Source organism: Gopherus flavomarginatus (genome assembly GCF_025201925.1).
Source record: "Gopherus flavomarginatus isolate rGopFla2 chromosome 16 unlocalized genomic scaffold, rGopFla2.mat.asm SUPER_16_unloc_1, whole genome shotgun sequence".
Taxonomy (NCBI): domain Eukaryota; kingdom Metazoa; phylum Chordata; order Testudines; family Testudinidae; genus Gopherus; species Gopherus flavomarginatus.
The window spans coordinates 50,133-71,068 of NW_026114617.1; the positions used below are offsets into that span (position 1 = coordinate 50,133).

The following is a 20,936-nucleotide window of genomic DNA, read 5'->3' on the forward strand; positions in this document are numbered from 1 at the left end:
TCCCTGTTCCCCCATCCTGCCCCATACTGGCCCATACTGGCTCGGTGGGGCAGGGCCCTGCTCCAGGGCCCTTCCTGCAACCCTGCTCAGGTACTGGCACTGCTCAGGCACTCAGCCATTATGGGAGGATGACTCCCCGAGCCCCACCCTGGAAAGGGGGCCCCAGGCTGCTCCCCCAGGGACTGTCAATCATTCAGTGAGGAGCGGTCCCAGTCCCTCCCCGCAACGGGGCCTGGCATGGCCACCAGGTCCGAGGTTCCTGCTGCTGGGCCCCTGCTGACCTGTCCTCCACCCCCCCAAGACATCACTGAGGACAAACTGGACAAGAAGTTGTGGCCCTTTGTGTTGGACCCGGTCCCTGCCACCAGTTCTCAGGCTGCTGTCAGGTAAGGCTGAGCCTGGCTGGGCTGTGGGGAGCAGAGCCCTGACATCCCCCCACCCCCAGGGTGTAGGAGCCTCTGTGCCTGGGAGTGCGTGGCCAGGATCCTGTCCTCTATGGGGGAGGGGATGCCCAAGAGTTTGGACCCCTGGACCCCTCTCACCATGTGTCCTGCCCCCCAGCAGTCTCTCAGCACACCAGAACCCAGGATGGAGGAAAGGGATTGGCCGCGCTTTAGACAGCACCCTCAGCCCAGGGCAGGTTGCATGCTCCCCTACTCCCTCTTGCCTGCTTTGGGACTCCTGTCCCACTGCCTTGGGCAGGGCCTGCCCCCCAGCCTCCTCCAGGCGTGGTGGAAAGTTTATCGGTTCGGGGGACCCTGACCGGCTCTTTGCTCCTGTCCGGTGCCGCCCAGCCTGGGACAAGTCTCGCCCCTGCAGCCCCTCTCCGCTGCGTGTCTCCGGCTTCTCGAAGACACTGGTGGCCACCGTACAGAGCTGCGGGATATGCTGCCGCCTGCAGTGCACCCCTGTTCCAGGGGCTCGATTGGCTGAGCTGCCCGCAGACCAGGACCCAGGTGCTTCAGACCCGGGTGGAGGTAAGCGGGAGGGAGGCGTTGGCATGGGGCAGGATGGTCCTGTCCTGTGCGGCACTCAGCCACCCCCCAGGCCCTACGGGGAGGTGAGGATGAGCACAGGGACGCCTGGGCTTTGTGCCAGCCCTGCCATGGACTCCCCACTGGCACATCTGAGCTAGCTTGGGGGATGTCTCTTGGCTTGGGGGCTGGCCCGCAGAGAGGGCTGGTGGTGAAGTTTCCGGCCACCAGGGCCCATTGGATTGTGCCATGTGAGCCAGGCCAGGACCCCTCCGCCGGAGGAGTGGGTGACGGGTCTCTCTCTCCTTTGCTCCAGGGCCCCGACAAAGCCCGCTCTCAGCTGCTGATTGTGGACCGGAGCTTCGACCTGGTGTCCCCACTGCTGCACGAGCTCACCTACCAGGCCATGGCCTACGACTGCTCAGCATTGAGAGCGACACCTACAAGTAGCGGCTGGCTGCCAGCAGGAGGCGCCCCGCACTCCTCCTCAGGCGGGCTGGGGTGGATGTGACCCAGGTACCTGCGCTGCTCTGCAGCCCCCACACTTGGGGTAGGGGTGCCGCAGCCTGACCCCGTCTCCCCTCCCACGCAGGTACGAGACGACAGGGACCAGCGACTTGTGGGAGAAAGAGGCGCTGCTGGACGAAGACAACGAACTCTAGGTGCAGCTACGGCACATGCACATCGCTGACGTCTCCAAGTGAGCACGCTCAGCTCCGCCCCTGACACACCCCTGTATGCCCTGCCCATACCCTAGATATGCTCCCACGCGTGGCTGGGCTGCTGTGGCTGGCCCCAGGCGAGGCCTCTGTGCTGCAGGGGTTCCATGCGCTGGAAGAGGCCAGGATCTCACCACCGCCTCCCTCCAGGCCAACATCGAGGACCTGTCCCAGATGCTGAAGAAGATGCCCCAGTACCAGAAAGAGCTGAACAAGGTAACGGGGCTGGAGTTGTTAGTGGGTGGGGAGCAGGGCATTCAGTGGGGCTGATGGACAGGCAGGGTGCTCTGTGGGGCTGGTGAGGGACAGTAGGGACTTTCTGGGGGGCAGGGCACTCTGGGGCACCCCGCTTTACTGCCTGATGAGAGCTGCTGACCTGTCCCGTCGGGCAGAGCCATTTTCCCCCCAAGTGCTGTGTGGCACCATGGGCAGCAGCCTGCCCGTCAGTGCCCAGAGCTGCCCGTTAGCCCCAGCAATGGCAGCCCTTGGGTAACGCCCGCGCCTTAGAATAATAGAATATCAGGGTTGGAAGGGACCTCAGGAGGTCATCTAGTCCAACCCCCTGCTCAAAGCAGGACCAACTCCAACTAAATCATCTCAGCCACGGCTTTGTCAAGCATGACCTTAAAAAACCTCTAAGGAAGGAGATTCCACCACCTCTCTAGGTAACCCATTCCAGTACTTCACCACCCTCCTACTGAAAAAGTTTTTCCTAATATCCAACCTAAACCTCCCCCACTGCAACTTGGGACCGTTACTCCTTGTTCTGTCATCTGCCAGTGCTGAGAACAGTCTAGATCCATCCTCTTTGGAACCTCCTTTCAGTTAGTTGAAAACAGCTATCAAATCCCCCCTCATTCTTCTCTTCTGCAGACTAAACAATCTCAGTTCCCTCAGCCTCTCCTCAAAGGTCCTGTGCTCCAGCCCCCTAATCATTTTTGTTGCCCTCCGCTGGACTCATTCCAATTTTTCCACATCCTTCTTGTAGTGTGGGGTCCAAAACTGGACACAGTACTCCAGACGAGACCTCACCAATGTCGAATAGAGGGGAATGATCATGTCCCTTGATCTGCTGGCAGTACCCCTACTTATACAGCCTAAAATGCCGTTAGCCTTCTTGGCAACAAGGGCACATTATTGACTCATATCGAACTTCTCATCCACTGTAACCCCTAGGTCCTTTTCTGCAGAACTGCTTCCTAGCCATTCGGTCTCTAGTCTGTAACAGTGAATGGGATTCTTCTGTCCTAAGTGCGGGACTCTGCACTTGTCCTTACTGAACCTCATCAGGTTTCTTTTGGCTCAGTCCTCTAATTTGTCTAGGTTTCTCTGTAGCCTATCCCTACCCTCCAGCGTATCTACCACTCCTCCCAGTTTAGTGTCATTTGCAAACTTGCTGAGAATGCAGTCCACGCTGTCCTCCAGATCATTAATGAAGATATTGAACAAAACCGGCCCCAGGACCGACCCTTGGGGCACTCTGCTTGAAACCAGCTGCCAAGTAGACATGGAGCCATTGATCACTACCCGTTGAGCCCGACGATCTAGCCAGCTTTCTATCTACCTTATAGTCCATTCATCCAGCCCATACTTCTTTAACTTGCTGGCAAGAACGCTGTGGGAGACCGTATCGAAAGCTTTGCTAAAGTCAAGGAATAACATATCCATTCCTTTCCGCTCATCCACAGACCCAGTTATCTCCTCACAGAAGGCAATTAGGTTAGTCAGGCATGACTTGCCCTTGGTGAATCCATGCTGACTGTTGCAGATCACTTTCCTCTCCTCTAAGTGCTTCAGAATTGATTCCTTGAGGACCTGCTCCATGATTTTTCCAGAGACTGAGGTGAGGCTGGCCTGTAGTTCCCTGAATCCTCCTTTTTCCCTTTTTTAAAGATGGGCACTACATGAGCCTTTTTCCAGTCATCTGGGACCTCCCCCGATCGCCGTGAGTTTTCAAAGATAATGGCCAATGGCTCTGCAATCACATCCACCAACTCCTTTAGCACCCTCGGATGCAGTGCATCCGGCCCCATGGACTTGTGTTCATCCAGTTTTTCTAAATAGTCCTGAACCACTTCTTTCTGCACAGAGGGCTGGTCACCTTCTCACCATACTGTGCTGCCCAGTGCAGCAGTCTGGGAGCTGACCTTGTTTGTGTAGACAGAGCCTTGCTCCTGCAGCTCTCGGGAGAAGGCCTTGGTGGGCTTCCAAACCAGCCTGTTGGAGTGGCTCCTTGTGCCACTGAGCCATGTGCCAATGGAAAGCTCCTGGCCACTGGCACAGGTACCCCGACACCTGCTGGTCTCCAAGCCCCAGCCTCGTGCTGACTAACAGAGAAACCGTGGGCTGCTTTGGAAGCTGCTTCCTCCTCCTGATCCTCTCCTCCCGCTCCCCTGCTCCACCCCAGAGAGCGGGTGCTGGAGGGCACTGACTTGGCCATGCAGATGTGGGTTGGGGCCTGGGCTGAGCCAGGTTTGGCGCAGGGGTGGCCTGGCTGGGTGCACCCTGTTTGTGATCATCTGGGCCTGGCCTAGGCCACATTAGGCTAGCACCTCTTCAAGCCCCATGCCCCTGGCTGGTTCACGGGAGGGGTGGGGAGGGCAGGCGGCTGCTTCCCAGCCCAGCTGGAGGCTGCCCTGGCTGGGAGACAGGCAGAGGGAGAAAATGCAGTTCCTCTCAGCAGCACTAGGGGCACCAGCCAGGTCAGGCACACTCAGCCTGTGCGCCCCCTTCAGCCCAGACTCTGCATTGCAGCTCTCCTATGCCCATACCCATCACACCCTGCCATGGCTTTCCCAGCACCTGCCAGCCTCAGAGTGCCCCAGGCTTCGCAAAATATGATCCCAGTCCGTCAGGGGGTTTGGAAAATGCCCAGCAGCTTCCGTGTGATATGAAACCTCAGTAACAGGCACCCAGAGTGGGAGTGACTCTCATGGATTTGGGGGCAGAACTGGGCATGGAACCAGGAATCCTGCCTCCCAGCCACTGATCTAACCACTGGACCCTACTCCCCTCCCAGAGCTCAGCGCAGAACCCAGATGTCCTGCCTCCCAGCCCTCTCTGCTCTCTCCATATTTTTGTCCCCTCGTACCCCTACTAATAATAGCGCATGCAGCTTGCTGGGGAATGGGCCCTGGAAGAGGTGAGTCCCTTCGAGCCCAGCAGGCCCTGTTTCCCCTGCCCCCGGGCCAGCTCCTCTCTCCCTGCTAGGCAAATGAGCACTGCATGCCTGCTGTGGATGGGGTGAGAGACCGTGGCACCTGTGATCTGCTGCTGGCCTCAGCCCTGGGGACTGGTGGGAATGCAGTGCTGTGACGTTGCACTCTATATGATTTTATAAAAATATATAATGTAACTGGAATATGCTTCATGCAAAAGGTCTCTTGTAAGGTATCATTACAAAGCATATAATCTACTGAGCGTGGTCATCCTATTTGTATAAATGTATCCCTCTTGTATCTGAAACTAGAAATATGAAATATCACTCTGAGGGCCTATTGTAATTATGCAATACAAATAATCACATGCTGATCTACAGAAATACTTTTGTACCGTGGCCATCCCCACTGGTTCAAGAGATTAGTCACTGAAAATGGAAGTATGTGAACTTGACATCTGCGTTTAACTCAGTCCCCTCGTTCCTTCTGCTCAGTACACACTCGGTGGTAGGTGTGTCCACATAATAAGGTTATGAAGATGGGTCTATGGGAGGGTTTGACTTCCTCTCCCATGGTCTGCTATTGCAGGAAGGAGGTTTGCTGGGAAGAGGTGGGGTCTGTCTGTCAAGCAGGAGAAGAACATCTTGGTGCACTGACTCACCAACCTTATGAGAAGAGCTTAAAACTAAGTTCAGAGGGGGCAGGTGAAAAAAGCCACCAGGTGAAAAAAGGTAATCTTAATAGAGGACTAGATCTTTGGGGAGAAGTAGATGTGGAAAATTGCAGTAGAATTATTGGAGAAAGAAGAGGGAAATCCATGGAGGCATCTGCTTAACATCTTAGATGTCTATACACAAATGCAAGGAGTAATAATAATGGGGAATAAACAGTAAGAACTGGGAGTTTTAGTACATCAGTCATAACTGAACTTAACTGGCATCACAGATACTCGATGGGCTAAATCTCATGACAGGAATATTGGTATAGAGGGCTATAGCTTGGTCAGGAAGGACAGGCAGGAAAAAGAGAGAGGAAGTATTGCATTATACACTTGTTCTGAGGTCCAGAAGGAGGTGAGAAGCAGACCAGTTGAAAGTCTCTGAGTAAAGATGGAAGAGGGAAAAAACAGGGGTGATGTCCTGGTAGGGGTCTAGTACAGACCACCAAATCAGGAAGAGGAGGGAGATGAGGCATTTCTAGAACAAATATCAGGATCTGTGTTTTGGATATTTCTGTTAATAATGAGGGACTTTACCTACCCAGACATCTGTTGAAAAAGGAATATTTGCAAAACACAAAAAATTATCCAGTAAATTCCAGAAATGTACTGAGGACAATGCTTTGTTTCAGAAAATGGAGGAAGTAAGCAGGGGGGCAGCCATTTTAGACTTGATTCTGACCAACAAGGAGGAGCTGGTTGTGAAGGTAAAGGTGATTTGGGTGAAAGTGATCATGAATGATAGATTTCATGATTCTAAGGAAAGGAAGGAGTGAGAATGATAGAAGGACTACAAAAAACAGACTTTAACATACTCAGAGAACTGGTAGGTAGCCACCCATGTGGAAAATATCGAAGGCATAAAGGAGTTCAGGAAAGCTGGCAGTTTCTCAAGGAGACGATATTAAAAGCACAACCACCAATGCAAAGGAAAGATAGGAAGAATAGTAAGAGGCCAATATGGCTCCATCAGAAGTTTTTTAATGACCTGAAAATCATAGCAAGGGACAAATGTAATTGGAATTCTTTTTCCATATGGTTTACTGCAAAGAGTGTCATCATTCTGAATGCTTTAAAGGCAGCATCACTTCCAAAATCAAGAGTTGGCTCTACATATGGCCATATATAGGACACCAGACTATATTAAACACAATAAAAATTAATTTAGTTGATTTGTTTGACCGGACATGGAAATTAAGTATAAATTTCAGTTCATTGTAAAACAACATAAAATCAATATTTGTAATACAGTTCAATAAGGTTTCATCAGGCTTTCTGATCAACCAAATTAAAAAGCAAAGGAAACCAACCAACCACGCTCAAGGGTCACTGTGCATTCTCCAAGGCAGTTTCTTCTCTTTCTTTGTTTGGTGCTTTTATTTTATATAAATTCAACCAGGAGCAGATTTTCAGATAAAACGAATACTGGAAAGTGTGGCAAACAGAGAGAGGGACTAAACCAAAATTCAAAATGATGTCAAGAGAATGAGAAATTCTACACTGGAGCAAATGTAGCGACCTATTGAACTGCTTACATGTATGGGCCCAGATATTGAAATGTATTTAGGTTCCTAACAGCTACTGATTTGAGTGCGAGTTAGGAGCCTAAATACCTTTGAGGATCTTGTCCATGTAATTACAGCACATACCTGGTCGGCAGCAGATTATGTGGTACGCTATAGTCACATCGATGTCATAATAGTGCTTGCACAATCTGCACTGGCTGTCCTGGACATGACAGACTGAGAGACCAGTTACCTCTCAGTACAGGAGCTCTTTGGAGAAAGGACTGTCTGGAGGAAGTGTTGAGGAAAGATTCAAACATGAATACATTTGTGACTGAGCAGGAGGTAACCGACAGAGGTAAGGGTCAGCACTGTATTTTCTAGATCCAGTCTGTATTCACACACACATTCAGAAAGCCTAGGCATACAGAGAGATTAGTTGTAATGTTCTCCATTTCTGTGACCAGAACCTCAGCTGCTGTAAATCAGTATCGCTCTGTCGACTTCCTTGTAGCTGCGTTGATTTACACCAGTTGAGGAGTTGGCCTACAGCCTCTGGACCTGGAAACTTTCCTGAGAATCTGATTTTCTATTGAATGTTATGGGGGAGGTCTCCCTTCTTTTCTCCCCGGTGTTTTATATTTATTGTGGGTCCTCATTTTGTGTCTTCTTCATCCATGCTGCCAAGATCTAGTTGTGGAATCCATCGGAAATGGGGGAAATTAGAACAAAAAATGTGGAAGGGCTTCTTCTCTGTCTGTCTAAATGAAGCTCTGCTAATATCTTAAATGCCGGATAAGAAAGCATGGGGTCACATTTCTTAGCAACATTAGTGCTCCTAATCCCACACTATCACTACTGCAGCTAAATGGGCAGTGTAGGTTACAGTTAGGATTCAATTTGCATCTGGACGTTATAACTGAAGGATGCAATTTGCTTAAAGGATGGGCAATCACCACCTCAATCAGGACGTAGGTGCCTTAATATGGATTTAGGCGCTTCAGTTTAGGCACCCAGTTTTGAAAATTTGGGCCATAAATTATTATTCTGTATGCTATCAAACCTCATCAATTGATAGTAAAGAGAGAAAGGAAGATTATTTTACATGGGGATCTACTTGAAAGGAGCAAATTTTCTTCATTATGATTTCCCCCCAAACACGTTGGGCAGTTCAGCAAACAAACCTGATCATCAGGAGGAAGGAAGAGGATTTACATGAGTCCCAGGTCTACTTCTCACAGTGTTTGGGTGCCTGCAGAATGTTTACTGGATACTGAATTAAAGAGGCCAGCACCAATTTCTACTATCAGTGGTAACCAGCCAAATCCTTTTCTTTAATTTCAGGTGTTTATAATGAGGTTGTTTCCCTCTTGGCACATATGGATGACCAAGATAAGGACAAAATTGCCCTCAGGATTGCCTGTGTAGCTGAGACCAAGCTGGCTAGCGTTGTAACAGTTCTGCTAGAGAAACTGCAACTGGATGAGGTAGGGCAGTTTCATGAAATTCCATCCGCTTTCCATGTGTCCACACCAAATTCTGTCTGACTTCATGGGGGAGTGCATGGGGGTAATTCAGTATAGAACGTGGCCTGGCTCACAATCAGCATAATCAATATTCACCCTTTTGTCCTCAGGCATGAACTCATCATGCAAAATGCTGTTATTACAGATCAGGATGATATAATGCTCTATAAAGAGAGTATTGTCCTTTTACACACAGTGGAGTAGATGGGCTGTATACAGTAAAAGTACACTATAGGACTAGCAATAATCTCTTTTAATAATACTTTGCCCTTCTTTAGCATCTTCATCCAAAAATCTCAAAGCGCTTACCTAATACTAGTGAATTAAGAATCTCAGCACTCTTGTGAGAATGGTCCTCATTTACAGATGATTTGTGTCACAGGCAATTAAGTTACTTGCTCAACACCACTTAGCAAGTTAGTAAAAGAATGTGACTAAAACCCAAGTGAACTGACTCCCTGCTCTTATTCCTAGCCAACACTCCTTTCTTATGATGACATATTATTGAGATTATAGCACTGAAGAGACCTTATCTCTATATTTTCTACTGGGGGAATTCTGCAATAAAAAAATAAAAATGATGCACACGGTATTTTAACATTTCAGCAAATATACAATATAATTGCACCAATTCAAATTATTTTTGATTATTTATTTCAAAATCCCTGTCAACAAGTATGTCTGTGTCAATACAGACAATAAAAAGGATTCAGGAAATGTTTTTTGACAAATAGATTCCTTATTATGCATATTAATACAGAACTCTGAGTAACAGTTCATTTCAACTCACTACAGAACCGTATTTCTGGCACCCCTCAGCCACAGTGCAAAGGCTTGGTGGAGTCAGGGGTGATGGAGATGCTGAGGGAGGGGGAAGTAAATTGCTGGGAAGGAACCTGGGTATGAACTTGGAGGGTTGCTGGGTATGGATGGGAAATGTATGGAACAGGGTTTTTTTGGGAGGGGCGGGGAGGAACTGTTAGGGAGCGTCCCCCCCATTCAGACCCTGGCTGACCCCTAACCTCTCCCATTCAGGAAGGCACATCTGCCCCTGTCTCCATGTGTTCCTGCACCCTCATGGGTCCTTGCACCCCCTGGCCACATATGTCCGCTCCACCCCACTCAGACACCCACTCCCCTCATCCCCATGTGTCCCTGTGCCCCCTCCCCCATCCCCATGTGTCTCTGTGCCTCCACCTAACCACTCACTTTCCCTATGTAGCTCTGCAGCTCCTCCCCCATTGCTGTGTGGCTCTGAACCTCCCTCCCCCCGTAACCCTGTCAGTCTGTCTTCGGGAAGACAGCTCTGTCAGTCTGTCTTCGGAAGTAGAGGTCTGTTCGGGCCCAATTTTGCAGCCCAACCTGAACGGGCCTCAAGCCCACTCACCTCATCCTGAGAGGGTTGAATCATTTTCCATCCTGGTCCCAACCCTTCCCCTCAAACTCCCATTCAGCCCCTGCCTCAGTCTGCCGTCCCCCACTAGCCCTTATGAGCAGAACTGAACTGCTTGTCTTGGCCTCCTAGTACATTAATTATTTGAATTATTCGATTAATGATGAATCTCTTCTGGTTTCAAAGAATAAAATTGTTGCATAATCCAGAGCTACTTGAAGTACGTAGAGCTTATTCATAAATTATCAGTGACAATTTTCAATTAAAAAAAATCCTCCTTACATTTAAAAATTAATGGAAGGAGCTTCTCCCCAGTGGAGCTGTGTGTTCTGATTGCAGTTTGCAGAAGCATCCCTTTTCAAGCAGCACACTGGACTGTTTAGCCAATCAAGAGATCTGATTGGCTTTGAACATTCCAAAGGGCTTTATGACCTTGGCATGCAGGTCACGTAGGTTTACAGACTCACAAGAGACAGAGCTGGAAAAGAGCTATTGGCTCATCTAGTCCATTTCCCTGCTAATGCAGGAGCATTCCCAGCAGCCATTTTCCACTGTTTTGGCCCAACTAATTTTAAAAGCTCCTAATGACTGAGCTTCCACTGTTTTCCTAGAAAGACTGTGTCATAACCTTATAGACCTGTCTCCCAGGTGGGGCATTTTTCTTGTTATTAAAGTCTAAATTGTATGTCTTTTTTTAGTTTAATCCCATTACTCCTACTTTTACCTAAATGTATTATACTAAAAAATTCCTCTCCTTCCTTGGTGTTCACACCCTTCAGATAGGTGTATGGTATTATCATGTCTCCCTCACAGTCAGCCCTTGGCCGCATCGGCCATAGACAGCTCTGTCAGTCTGTCTTCGGAAGTAGAGGTCTGCTGGGGCCCAATTCTGAAGCCCAGCCTGAATGGGCCCCAAGCCCACTCACCTCACCCTGAAAGGGTTGAATCATTTTCCATCCTGGTCCCAACCTTTCCCCCCAAATCGAATACTGCCACCTCATCCTGCTCATGGGGCCGGCGCAGCGGCAATAATGTGCAGCAACGGCTTGATCCTCTGACACTGCCCCCTGCTGTGTTGATCCCATGGGCTAAAGGAGGAGAACTGACCTGACCTGAGCCCAAGAGAGTCCAGTTGTTTTCTCATCCAACCTGACCCTGATGCCTGTAGTCAGATCCCATAGGATTTGGGTCAGGTTGCAGGGCTCTATTCTGAAGTCAAATCTGCCACCCCCGTGCATTCTTTTTTGTTCTCCCATGAATTACTTCCAATTTGTTGATCTCTCTGGGAATGTGGTGCTAGAAAATGCAATAATCCAGATGCAGTCATGCCTCAGCTGAACAGAGAGGAACTGTCCTCTTCCTGCTTTCTGCCATGATCCCTGTGTATAAAAGACCTAACCCACATGGTTCTTTGTGGTAGCCATCACCCCTTGCATATACATGTTGACTTTGTGTTCCACGGTCACCCCCAGGACACTTGTTGCTTCCCACTTTTCACCCTTCCATTTTGTCAGTTACTTCTACCTCCTTTCCAGATGTACTAGTTTGCAGTTTTCTGAAAGGAATCTTGTTCTCTGCTCAGGTTTTTAATTTCTCTGCGTCCCTCTTTATTTCTAATCTGTCCCAGCTGATACTATCATCTGTGAATTTCTGCACTGATGGGCCTCCTAAAAGACACCTTCAAGTGTGCAACTGTCAATGTAGGTCTAACTGCTGAGCTCATTTCCCCTAGGAGCTGTTGAGGACATACTGCGGGAGTTGGGTATTTTGTAATTCAACATTTTCAAATTCTGTCTGGAGTGGACAGAGCAAGGGCAAAGTGGTAAATGACACTCGATAAGGGGACAGTGAAGGAGGCTTCTTCTCGCTCTTTTCTCTCCTGGAAGATTAAAGTATGTCAATTGCTCAGCTGCTTCTGAAGTGCTGCTAAATGTGGTGATTGTGGAGGGTATGGCTTGTTTTATACCAATTAAGCCAATGGATTAGTTGTGTGAGCATGCTGGCTGAGAAGTCAGTGTGGCCTAGTGGATAAGACTCTAGATAATGACTCAGGAGACATGGATTCTCTTCTTGGCCATGGACCTACTCTGTTATGATAAGACTTGGGCTAGTCATTTCATGTTTGGATTGGAAGCTCTTTAGGGCAGGGTCTTATTTGTCAAATTACTATGTGGTCATCAAGAAAAACCTTTTCCCGATTATTTGTTCTCTTTTTTGGTTTGTCCCCAGCAAAACAGAGTAGACATTTATTGTATCCTGGAGAAGGTATTACAGCAGGACACCGGGGACCTGGAGAGAGGGCTACTGAACAAAACAATAATCCTAGCCTTAAACCACATGAGAGAGACTCAGGTAAGTTAGTTCTCCTGAGATATTAATCAAAGGATCCAAAGTTTTAACTAATTAAAACTCTCTTTTTTGGGGGGTAAAGTATATATTGAAATGAAAATGTGTTCTTCTGTTAGAGGCCCACAATGTCCTAGACAGCACTTGTGCACATGCATAAGATGGGAAAACTCACATGCGAAAGTTACACTTGTACTTAAGTGCTTTGCAGGACCAGGACCCAAGACACATGATATGAGATACAGAAAGAGGCCTATGGTTTCTTAATGAGCAAGTCTTTCCCGAAGTTTTCTAGGGATTTCATTATTGATACTGATGTTATGTGGCAGGCGCTCTGATACTATCATGTGACTATGGTGACCAGTCATCCACCACAAGGAGCTAATAATGAATAGTCTAACTAAGCAGCTTGCAAGCAACTCAGAGGCTGAAAATTGTTTAGCCAACTGACTCAATAAATATTTATGACTAATGCCTCTATCCACAGAAAGTTGGGTGGGTTCATTTGGAACTTATGCACAGAAATAAGGACTTGACTCATATAAACAAGTCAGGCTAATGCAACCGGCTTCAGTCACTTCAGTGTTTTGAGTTTTTTTTTCTTTTAGGAAGCAACAAATGAAGTCAAAGTGGCAGCTAGCAACACGTTAGTGACTCTGGCACACTGCTATTTCGATCCTGTCATGTCTGAGCTGCTCTGTCATCTGAAACCACCAAATCTGCCTGAAGAATTTGTTTTAATTACGTTGGGAAACTTGTCATCAGCCTATGGTACGGTAACTTCCATCTTTTGTTTCAAAGTTATCACCTTTCATTTAAGGACAGGGGATTACTCTCTCTACCTAAAAATCTTGCAGCTAAACGGAGCTCTGCTTGAGTGTGTGCGTGCGTGTGTGCGTGGAGACACCCCGGATTAACTGCTCTTGCTAGTTTTGGCTTCCAGATGATGAGCTGTCCAGACGGCGGTGCAAGCTCTAACTTCTGCCCCTGACTGAAGTTCCTTAGGGATGGGAATGAGTGGAAGATCAGGTCTGGTGGAGCTCTTCTCCACCCCGCTTCCCATCCGGCCCCAGTGCTCTCTCCCCTTACGCTGGGAGTGAGTTGGGCAGCGGGCACAGCTGTGCACTGATGGAGGATTCCTCTCTTCAGGGTGCATCCTCCACTGGCTTTCAATGGCTGCTTTAAAGCCATTCTGCTCTGCTTATGCAGTGCAAATTGGCCCAGGAGCCCCTAGCACCCTACCCCACAGTGTTTCTAAGTGTATTCTAAGAAGGCGTAAAGCAGCCGATTATCTGTCTTCTTTCTCTTCTGGCCTTTCCCTGCAGCATTTAAGTGTATCCCTTTTGTGAGAATAACCCTGAAAGCCATGTTCCACATGTTGGAGTTAGTCAATGACAGCCGGATGAGACAAGCATTTTGTGGTGGTAAGTGCCAGCACTTACTGTAGGTGCCTAGAATGGCTATTGAGGGGGTCTTGAGTGACTGACCAAGTCTGCAAACAGGCCCTGAACTGTGCTCCCTGCCCTGCATTGCACCAGGTGCTGTGTTCCTGGGCTCCCGTGGCACTCAGTGAAGTGGAGAGTGCTCCTCACTTTTGCAGGAGGCGCTGGGCAGGTCTTAAAAGAGAGCTTTATATAAAAAAGAAAGAAAAATACATACAAATGGTCTCTCTGTATTAAGGTGACAAATACAGGGTCAATTGCTTAAAAGAAATATGAATAAACAGCCTTATTCAAAAAGAATACAATTTAGCACTCCAGCAACTAGAGACATGTAAACACAAAAGAAAAAAAACTATATAACTCACTATTTGATCTCTTTGTACTTACAACTGGGAAACAGAAGATTAGAAAAGCAGGAAATAGAAAAATCCTTCTCTAGCTGAGAGAGATTCAGGCAGAAAACAAAGAACTCAGACACAAACTTCCTTCCACCCAGAGTTGAAAAAATCCTGTTTCCTGATTGGTCCTCTGGTCAGGTGCTTCAGGTTACTTTTTTTCCAGGTGAAAGAGACATTAACCCTTAGCTATCTGTTTATGACAAGAGTGCTCCTCACTTTTACAGGAGGCGCTGAGCATTTGTAAGTTCAGGCCCTTTATGACTCATGGATATAATTTAAAATAAACAGACACAAAGGCTGAAGCTGCCCATCTGTCAGAAGGCTCCTGGGGGAGGAGGTGAAGGGAGCAGATTTCAATACTGTACATTTAAAAACCCCATTTCCCACTCCATCATTCATTCTCTTCCCTTAGTTTCTTTATCATCATTTCCTCTCACCCTCTTTCTCTGTCTTCTCTTCTTCTCCATTTCTCTCTTCCTTTGCTTTTCGGGTGATGCTCAGTAAAGGGTTAATCCTGTGCCTTTTGAGGTAAATGGAAATTTTGCCATCGACTTCATAGACAACAGGATTGGGCCCTAATTCTTCTTAGCAAGGACGCTAGATACACCTAATTTCAGGGCAAAGTGCTCCCCACTACCTTCAAATCCCAGTAAAGCCAATGGCTGTTAGGGGCACTCAACATCTTTCAGACAAACTGTAACTCAAGATAAAATCATCCAGTGTTAGGGTTAAATAAACAATAACTGCAGGTATCAGAGGGGTAGCCGCGTTAGTCTGGATCTGTAAAAGCAGCAAAGAGTCCTGTGGCACCTTATAGACTAACAGGCGTTTTGGAGCATGAGCTTTCATGGGTGAATACCCACTTCGTCAGATGCATGTCATAACTGCAGGGGACACGAGTCATTCAGAGGAGAGCTTGCTGAAATATTTTGGTTTTTAATGATATTTTCCATAATTTTTTCCCCAAATTTGATGAAAAACAAACTTGAAAAATGTCAATGACAAGTTTGATCAGGAAGTGTGCATCCAGGGTTTTGGAGCATCTAAAGAGGTGGCTGAATTTTTTTTTGATTTTTGAAAAATATAAATGATTTTTATACTTTGCAATTTTGAAAGAAAAAACACTATCAGTAAAGATTTTTCTTTGAATTTAAACTGCTTTTTTAGCAGCTCTAATTAAGAGGTAGCAAGGAAGGGAGAAAAAAATTGTCTTCAAATGATGGTAACTGAAAAAAGATTGAGAGATCTGCAAATTAAAAAATGCAAAAGCCTTTTGAGAAATAAGGCATGGAATGGGAGGAAGAGAAATAGCTCCAAATTGATCTGGGATTTCAGCATCTAGTCCTGAACTAAGCAGTAGCTGCCATGGAAATGTAGTAAACTTTAGGCCTAGGTGTATTCATTGGTAAAGCAACTTTTCCTCGTTACTAATATGTCCTTTTCACATTGCCTGTCTTCTCTCTGTCCATACAGTTCTGGAAAAATGGTCAAGGGCGGTAAAGCTCTTTTTGATTAACTGGGAAAAGTGCCCATTCCCTATAGCGGGTGAATTGCGACTCTGCAATCATTTTCTTCCCATGTATTCTCATGTGACCAGCAACTGGCTGACCTGTGAGGAGCCGGAGGTGAGAACTGCTGGCTTTCTAAACCTTTAGCAGAAATTGTAATGTTAAATTCTATGTGTCTGGCACTCTTTGTGATGATGGCATTTAATGGTAGGTCCTTTTGGATGGAAAAGAGTGTCATATAAAACATCTAAACCCAAACATTTATAATGTCACCACGTCATGGAAATTCTGTCTGTACACAGTGTACATGGATTCTAGTTTTATGCACCTAACGTGCAGATGAAGACGGGCTAGTGGGCTAAATTAATTCCTCCATTCGGCCCCAGTGGAGTTCCAGCAGGGATGAGTTGGCCTAGAATGCATTCTTATCTGGGGAAATATCTTACCTGGTATAGTTGTGAGGTACATTAGAATATAATCCTGAAACCAACCCTACGAGTCCCGGTTCTTTACCAGGAAATCTTGAGATAGGGCCGTTCCTACAGTGGAACAAGGGAAGCTGCAGGCATTAGAAGTAGAAGAGGTGTTCCCACTGGATGATACTGAATGAATTAGTAGGAACATAAATTCTGTGTCTCATCTATGCAGCTCAAGCAGGCAATCATCAAAGCCCTTGGTCCCATGATGAGCCTTCTGCTCCATAAAGAGGAGTATCGGGATCAGATATTTGAAACGATCTCATGGCTCCTTGAACAATATAAGGAGGACACTCATGTTTTTCACATCACGAAGGTGAGGTAGCAGTCCTTCCGGTAACTGTCTATGTGTCTGTATGTATGAACTGCACGAGGAGTTTGCTGCCAGTGGGGTTTCCTGGTTGAGACAGTGACTTGTTAGAAAACAAATATACACACGACTTCTGGGTTTATACACATGGTGAGTCAGGCAACAAGATTTGTAGGTAAATGCCTCTTATGAAAAAGCATCCTCTGTTTCCTGGGGAGGATGATAAGGAGATAAAAAACAAAACACCTGCGCCCCTCCCCAAAAAGATACTCCCTCCTTGTGATTTCCTAGTACATCCTGTCAACTCTGTGTCTATCTTTTAGTTCATAAGCTGCTCAGAGCAGGGGCTGCCATATGTTGTCTCTGGTCAGTACCAAGCCAACAGTCAGTGGTTGAAAATTAATACTAAGGAGGCTTGAGAGTCATTGCTTTGGATTCTGTAACTAGATGGATCTAAAAGCATTGCCTGTCTATTTCATCTCCCGTTCTATGCAGTGCTGTTGTAGCCATGTTGGTCCCAAGATATTAGAGCACTAAGGTGGGTGAGATAATCTAATTAAAGATATTGTCTCACTTCCCTTCTCTCTCTATTTCAAATACCCTGAGTACCACATGAGCAAGAAGAAAGGGGCCATATTCTGTCTTCAGTGGGGCTACACAGTTGTAAATGAAGTCACCAGACAGCTGTAACTTCTTGGTAGTGATATTTACTCACCGTCTCTGTTGGTTGAAGCTTTCTGGTACAGAGTATGTGGTCACATTTGGGATTGAAAAACCCATGATTTGGAGGGAACCAGTGCATCATGGACTTGTTTGATAGCATCAGGGCACTACACATCTACTTAAATATAGTAAAATCTGTAGATGGCATCAAAGAGATTCTGAAAGCTTGAAGCAACAAAGGAGAAAAGTGTTTAGATGCAGGAGGGAATTTGATTTTCAGCTTTTTTATCAATAACCTGGCAGAGGACATAAAATCGTCCCTGATAAAGTTGGCAGATGAGATAAAAATTGGGAAGTGGTAAATAATGAAGAGGAGAGATTCAGAGTGATTTAGATCACTTGGTAAACTAGGCACAAAGAAAGGTGTGTTTAAAAATGGCTGAATGTGACTGTGTGCATCTAGGCAGAAAGAATTTAGGCCATTAGAACCATTTAGCAATGGCTGAGGCAGAGTCTCCCTCGCTGACAGTTTTTATATCGAGATTGGGATGTTTTCTAAAAGCTCTGCTCTGGGAATTATTCTGGGCAAGATCTGTGGCCTGTGTTATACCGGAGGTCAGACTAGATGATGGCAATAATCTGTTCCGGCCTTGGAATCCACGAATCCCCTAAATCTGCTCCAGTCACTACATACTGCTCCTGTGTGTGCCACCATCTGACTTTTACCCTCTGTTGCAGAGTCTGAGCCAGCTCTTGGAGGTCTCTGGTGAACATAAGATCCCTCTCCCTAAAAGGGTGTTTCAAGCCATCTGCAGTGCTCTGCACAACCAGGTGAGGGGTAGTTTTGCTTGGATCCCTTGAGTTAGGCACAGCAGATCTGAAGCATATTAACAATCCAAATCTATCGAATGATAGTACAGAGCCTGGGGACCTCCTCATGCATTCCTGATTTCTGCAGGCTCAAGAGTGAGCAGGTAGCAGTCTCATTTTCTTAGCTAATATCCAGCTCAGTTTGTAAAGCAATTTCACCATAAGCCGATTATCGGGGGGAGTCAGAATAGCACAGTAAAAACTGTAGCTGTGTCTTGATTCGATGAGATCTGCTGCTCAAAACACTCTAGCTTCTCTTATCTAATGTATTGATTAATAGATTCATAGATTGTTAGACTCTAGGACTGGAAGGGACCTCAAGAGGTCATCAAGTCCAGTTCCCTACCCTCATGGCAGGACCAAATACTGTCTAGATCATCCCTGATAGACATTTATCTAACCTACTCTGAAATATCTCCAGAGATGGAGATTCCACAACCTCCCTAGGCAATTTATTCCAGTGTTTAACTACCCTGACAGTTAGGAACTTCTTCCTGTTGTCCAACCTAAATCTCCCTTGCTGCAGTTTAAGCCCATTGCTTCTTGCTCTATCATTAGAGGCTAAGGTGAACAAGTTTTCTCCCTCCTCCTGATCATTGTGTTTGATCCTTGCTGTGCATTCAGTACCATCCACCTGGGGTTGAGACCTCTAGTTGGACACGTAGGAAGTGGAAGCTTAGAAATTAATTGAACATTTTCTTTTCAATTGCTTCTGATTAGTTTTTCTTTGACCATTTCCCTCCTTCCCACAGATCTGTTCTCAAGCTAAGCCGCTCAGCACAGAAAATCACACAGAGCTGGTCCATTGTATAATTCTGCTAGGTAAGGGGAAGAGACTCTGAGTTACACAGTGGTTTCCATGTAACTTCCTTACCTTTGTAAGGTATGGTAAGAATAAGAGTTCTGTCATCAGTGAGGACGTGATTTCTTGCCTTGCAGCCCGTTCTTCTCCGGAGGATCTGTTAGCATTTCTGCACTCCCAGCTGAAGATTAAGAATGAGGCTGTTTGCGTGACGTCTTTGAATCTGCTCAGAGCTATTGTTGATGCTGACTGTAAGTAACACAGGAGCAACTGTGCTAGCTGCCCTCTTGGCCAACATGCTGAGGATTGAGTTGGGGACACCCAGAGCTAAAAGCATAGTTACTATAGATTGAGCTGAAGAACCAAGGCTTTGTAGGCATGGCAGGGCAGTAACAGACTCATCGCCTCTGCAAATGGGGTGCAGAGGCTCTATAACACACAGTCACCAGTGCTCTGGATATCCACTAAGGGACCAAATGCTTCCCTAAGTTACCCCCCTATAGCCACACAGAAATCAACAGGTTCAACTAAGTGCTGAATGTAGCCCAAGATATTTTTCAACTTCAGATACAGAAGCTGACTAGGGATTAATGCACATTAACAATCATCAGATAAAAATAAAATAGCCCTCCTGACTCAATCATCAGTATTAGACACTATAGACTAGATTCTGAGTTCTGTTATACTGTATAAACACAGATAAACCTCGGTGACCTCAGTCTATCTAACTCTTTTAAAATATTTCCATCATGGCAATATGATGGCACTGTTTATAGCAATGGAATTATTTTAGATTTACACTGATGTAACTGAGACCAGAGTCTGGTCCTATATTTTCCCCACTGATTCTGTATATGAGAGAAGCTAGGTACTATTCTTCAATAGGGTCCTTTGAAATTCAGGATTCATTCCACTGTGGAAAGTGAGTGTGTGAAACAAAGAAGTACTGTACACCTCTCCTTATCTTTCAGTGCCCGAGACAGGAGATAAAATGTGTCTGATTGTGAAGGCAGTGAAATCCACTCTGGGTGATCAGAATGCTACGGTAAGAGTGTGTGTGGAGCAGTGAAATATTTCAATTTTTTTCAGTGATATGGGATGAATGGATATCTGGGTGGAGCTCTCATTCAGATCCAGAGGAGAGACTGCAGACTAGAGAAGGCATGTCATTCTCCTGCCTGTGTTAAATGGATCCATGTTTATAAGCCAAGGAGATCAAATCAAAAGCATAAGGACTCTTATATCTTATCTCCAATTTCAGGCAGAAAGGATAACAATAACTCATGTGTGTCATCTCTACCCTTGCAGGTGAGGACAGCAGTTCTTCATTTCATCCAGAAGCTGCTCAGCTTGGAAAGTGTGGAGAATTGTGAAGCATGGGAGATGGTAGCACATGTTTTCATGGAGTTCAGAGTGTCCACCAGCAAACTGGTAAGGAGAGTTCTGAGCACTGAGGACTCAGTCGTACCATTCTTGCATGCTGACTGCTCCCGTTGACTTCAGTGGGAGTTTTGATTCAAGGACAACTGGACTGAATGATTAGAGCCAGAATCTGATCAGTTATATTGGTGTAAAGTCAAGGTAACTCCGCTGACTTTAGTGGCGTTACTCTGGATTCATACTAATGTAACAGAGATCAGATGCTCACACTGGGTCTTTACCTGTAACAGAGTCATCTAGGTTACTCAACCCTCTGATGAATCATTGAAACTTCTGAAAACACCATTTTTCAGTGAAATATTCTAGTACAAGGAAGCACATCTCTTTGTTTGAAATAGACTCTCCAGACAACATAATGATGCCCAATTCTGTGGCTGTTGAAGCAAACGTAAACTATCTGCAAAACACCAATGTTATGCAGGTTGCATCACAGACTGTCAGGAGCCTGGAAAAGCTTGCTGCATATTTCCCTCACTACATGCTCTCATCTACATGTACTTGTTTAAAAATATCTTCAGTCCGTATTTCTATGCATGAACATAGCCAAGGGCTCCAGACACTTTGTGCTCCATGATTGGATCCATGATCTGTATTAACGTAAACAGTTCAACTTTAGAGCAAGTTGTTGAAGATCTTAGCTCTGCCTGGCCCCTTTTCTACAAAGTTGGAGCTTGTGGCAATACTCTCC

At 46.3% G+C, this 20,936-nt stretch overlaps 1 protein-coding gene across 1 annotated transcript; it reads left to right on the forward strand.

Moving 5' to 3' along the window:
• Positions 1 to 237: 237 nt before the first annotated feature.
• Positions 238 to 20,239, forward strand: LOC127041917 (maestro heat-like repeat-containing protein family member 2A; the record flags this gene model as incomplete). The annotated part of the gene is made up of 16 exons (XM_050935673.1): positions 238 to 386; positions 820 to 1,060; positions 1,174 to 1,420; positions 1,567 to 1,674; positions 1,844 to 1,909; positions 8,419 to 8,561; positions 12,223 to 12,345; positions 12,948 to 13,110; positions 13,665 to 13,763; positions 15,653 to 15,804; positions 16,336 to 16,479; positions 17,875 to 17,967; positions 18,759 to 18,828; positions 18,946 to 19,059; positions 19,780 to 19,853; positions 20,117 to 20,239. Coding segments are annotated over exons 1-16 (2,109 nt in total), but the record flags the coding sequence as incomplete, so codon positions are not given.
• Between the last annotated feature and the right edge of the window lie 697 nt (positions 20,240 to 20,936).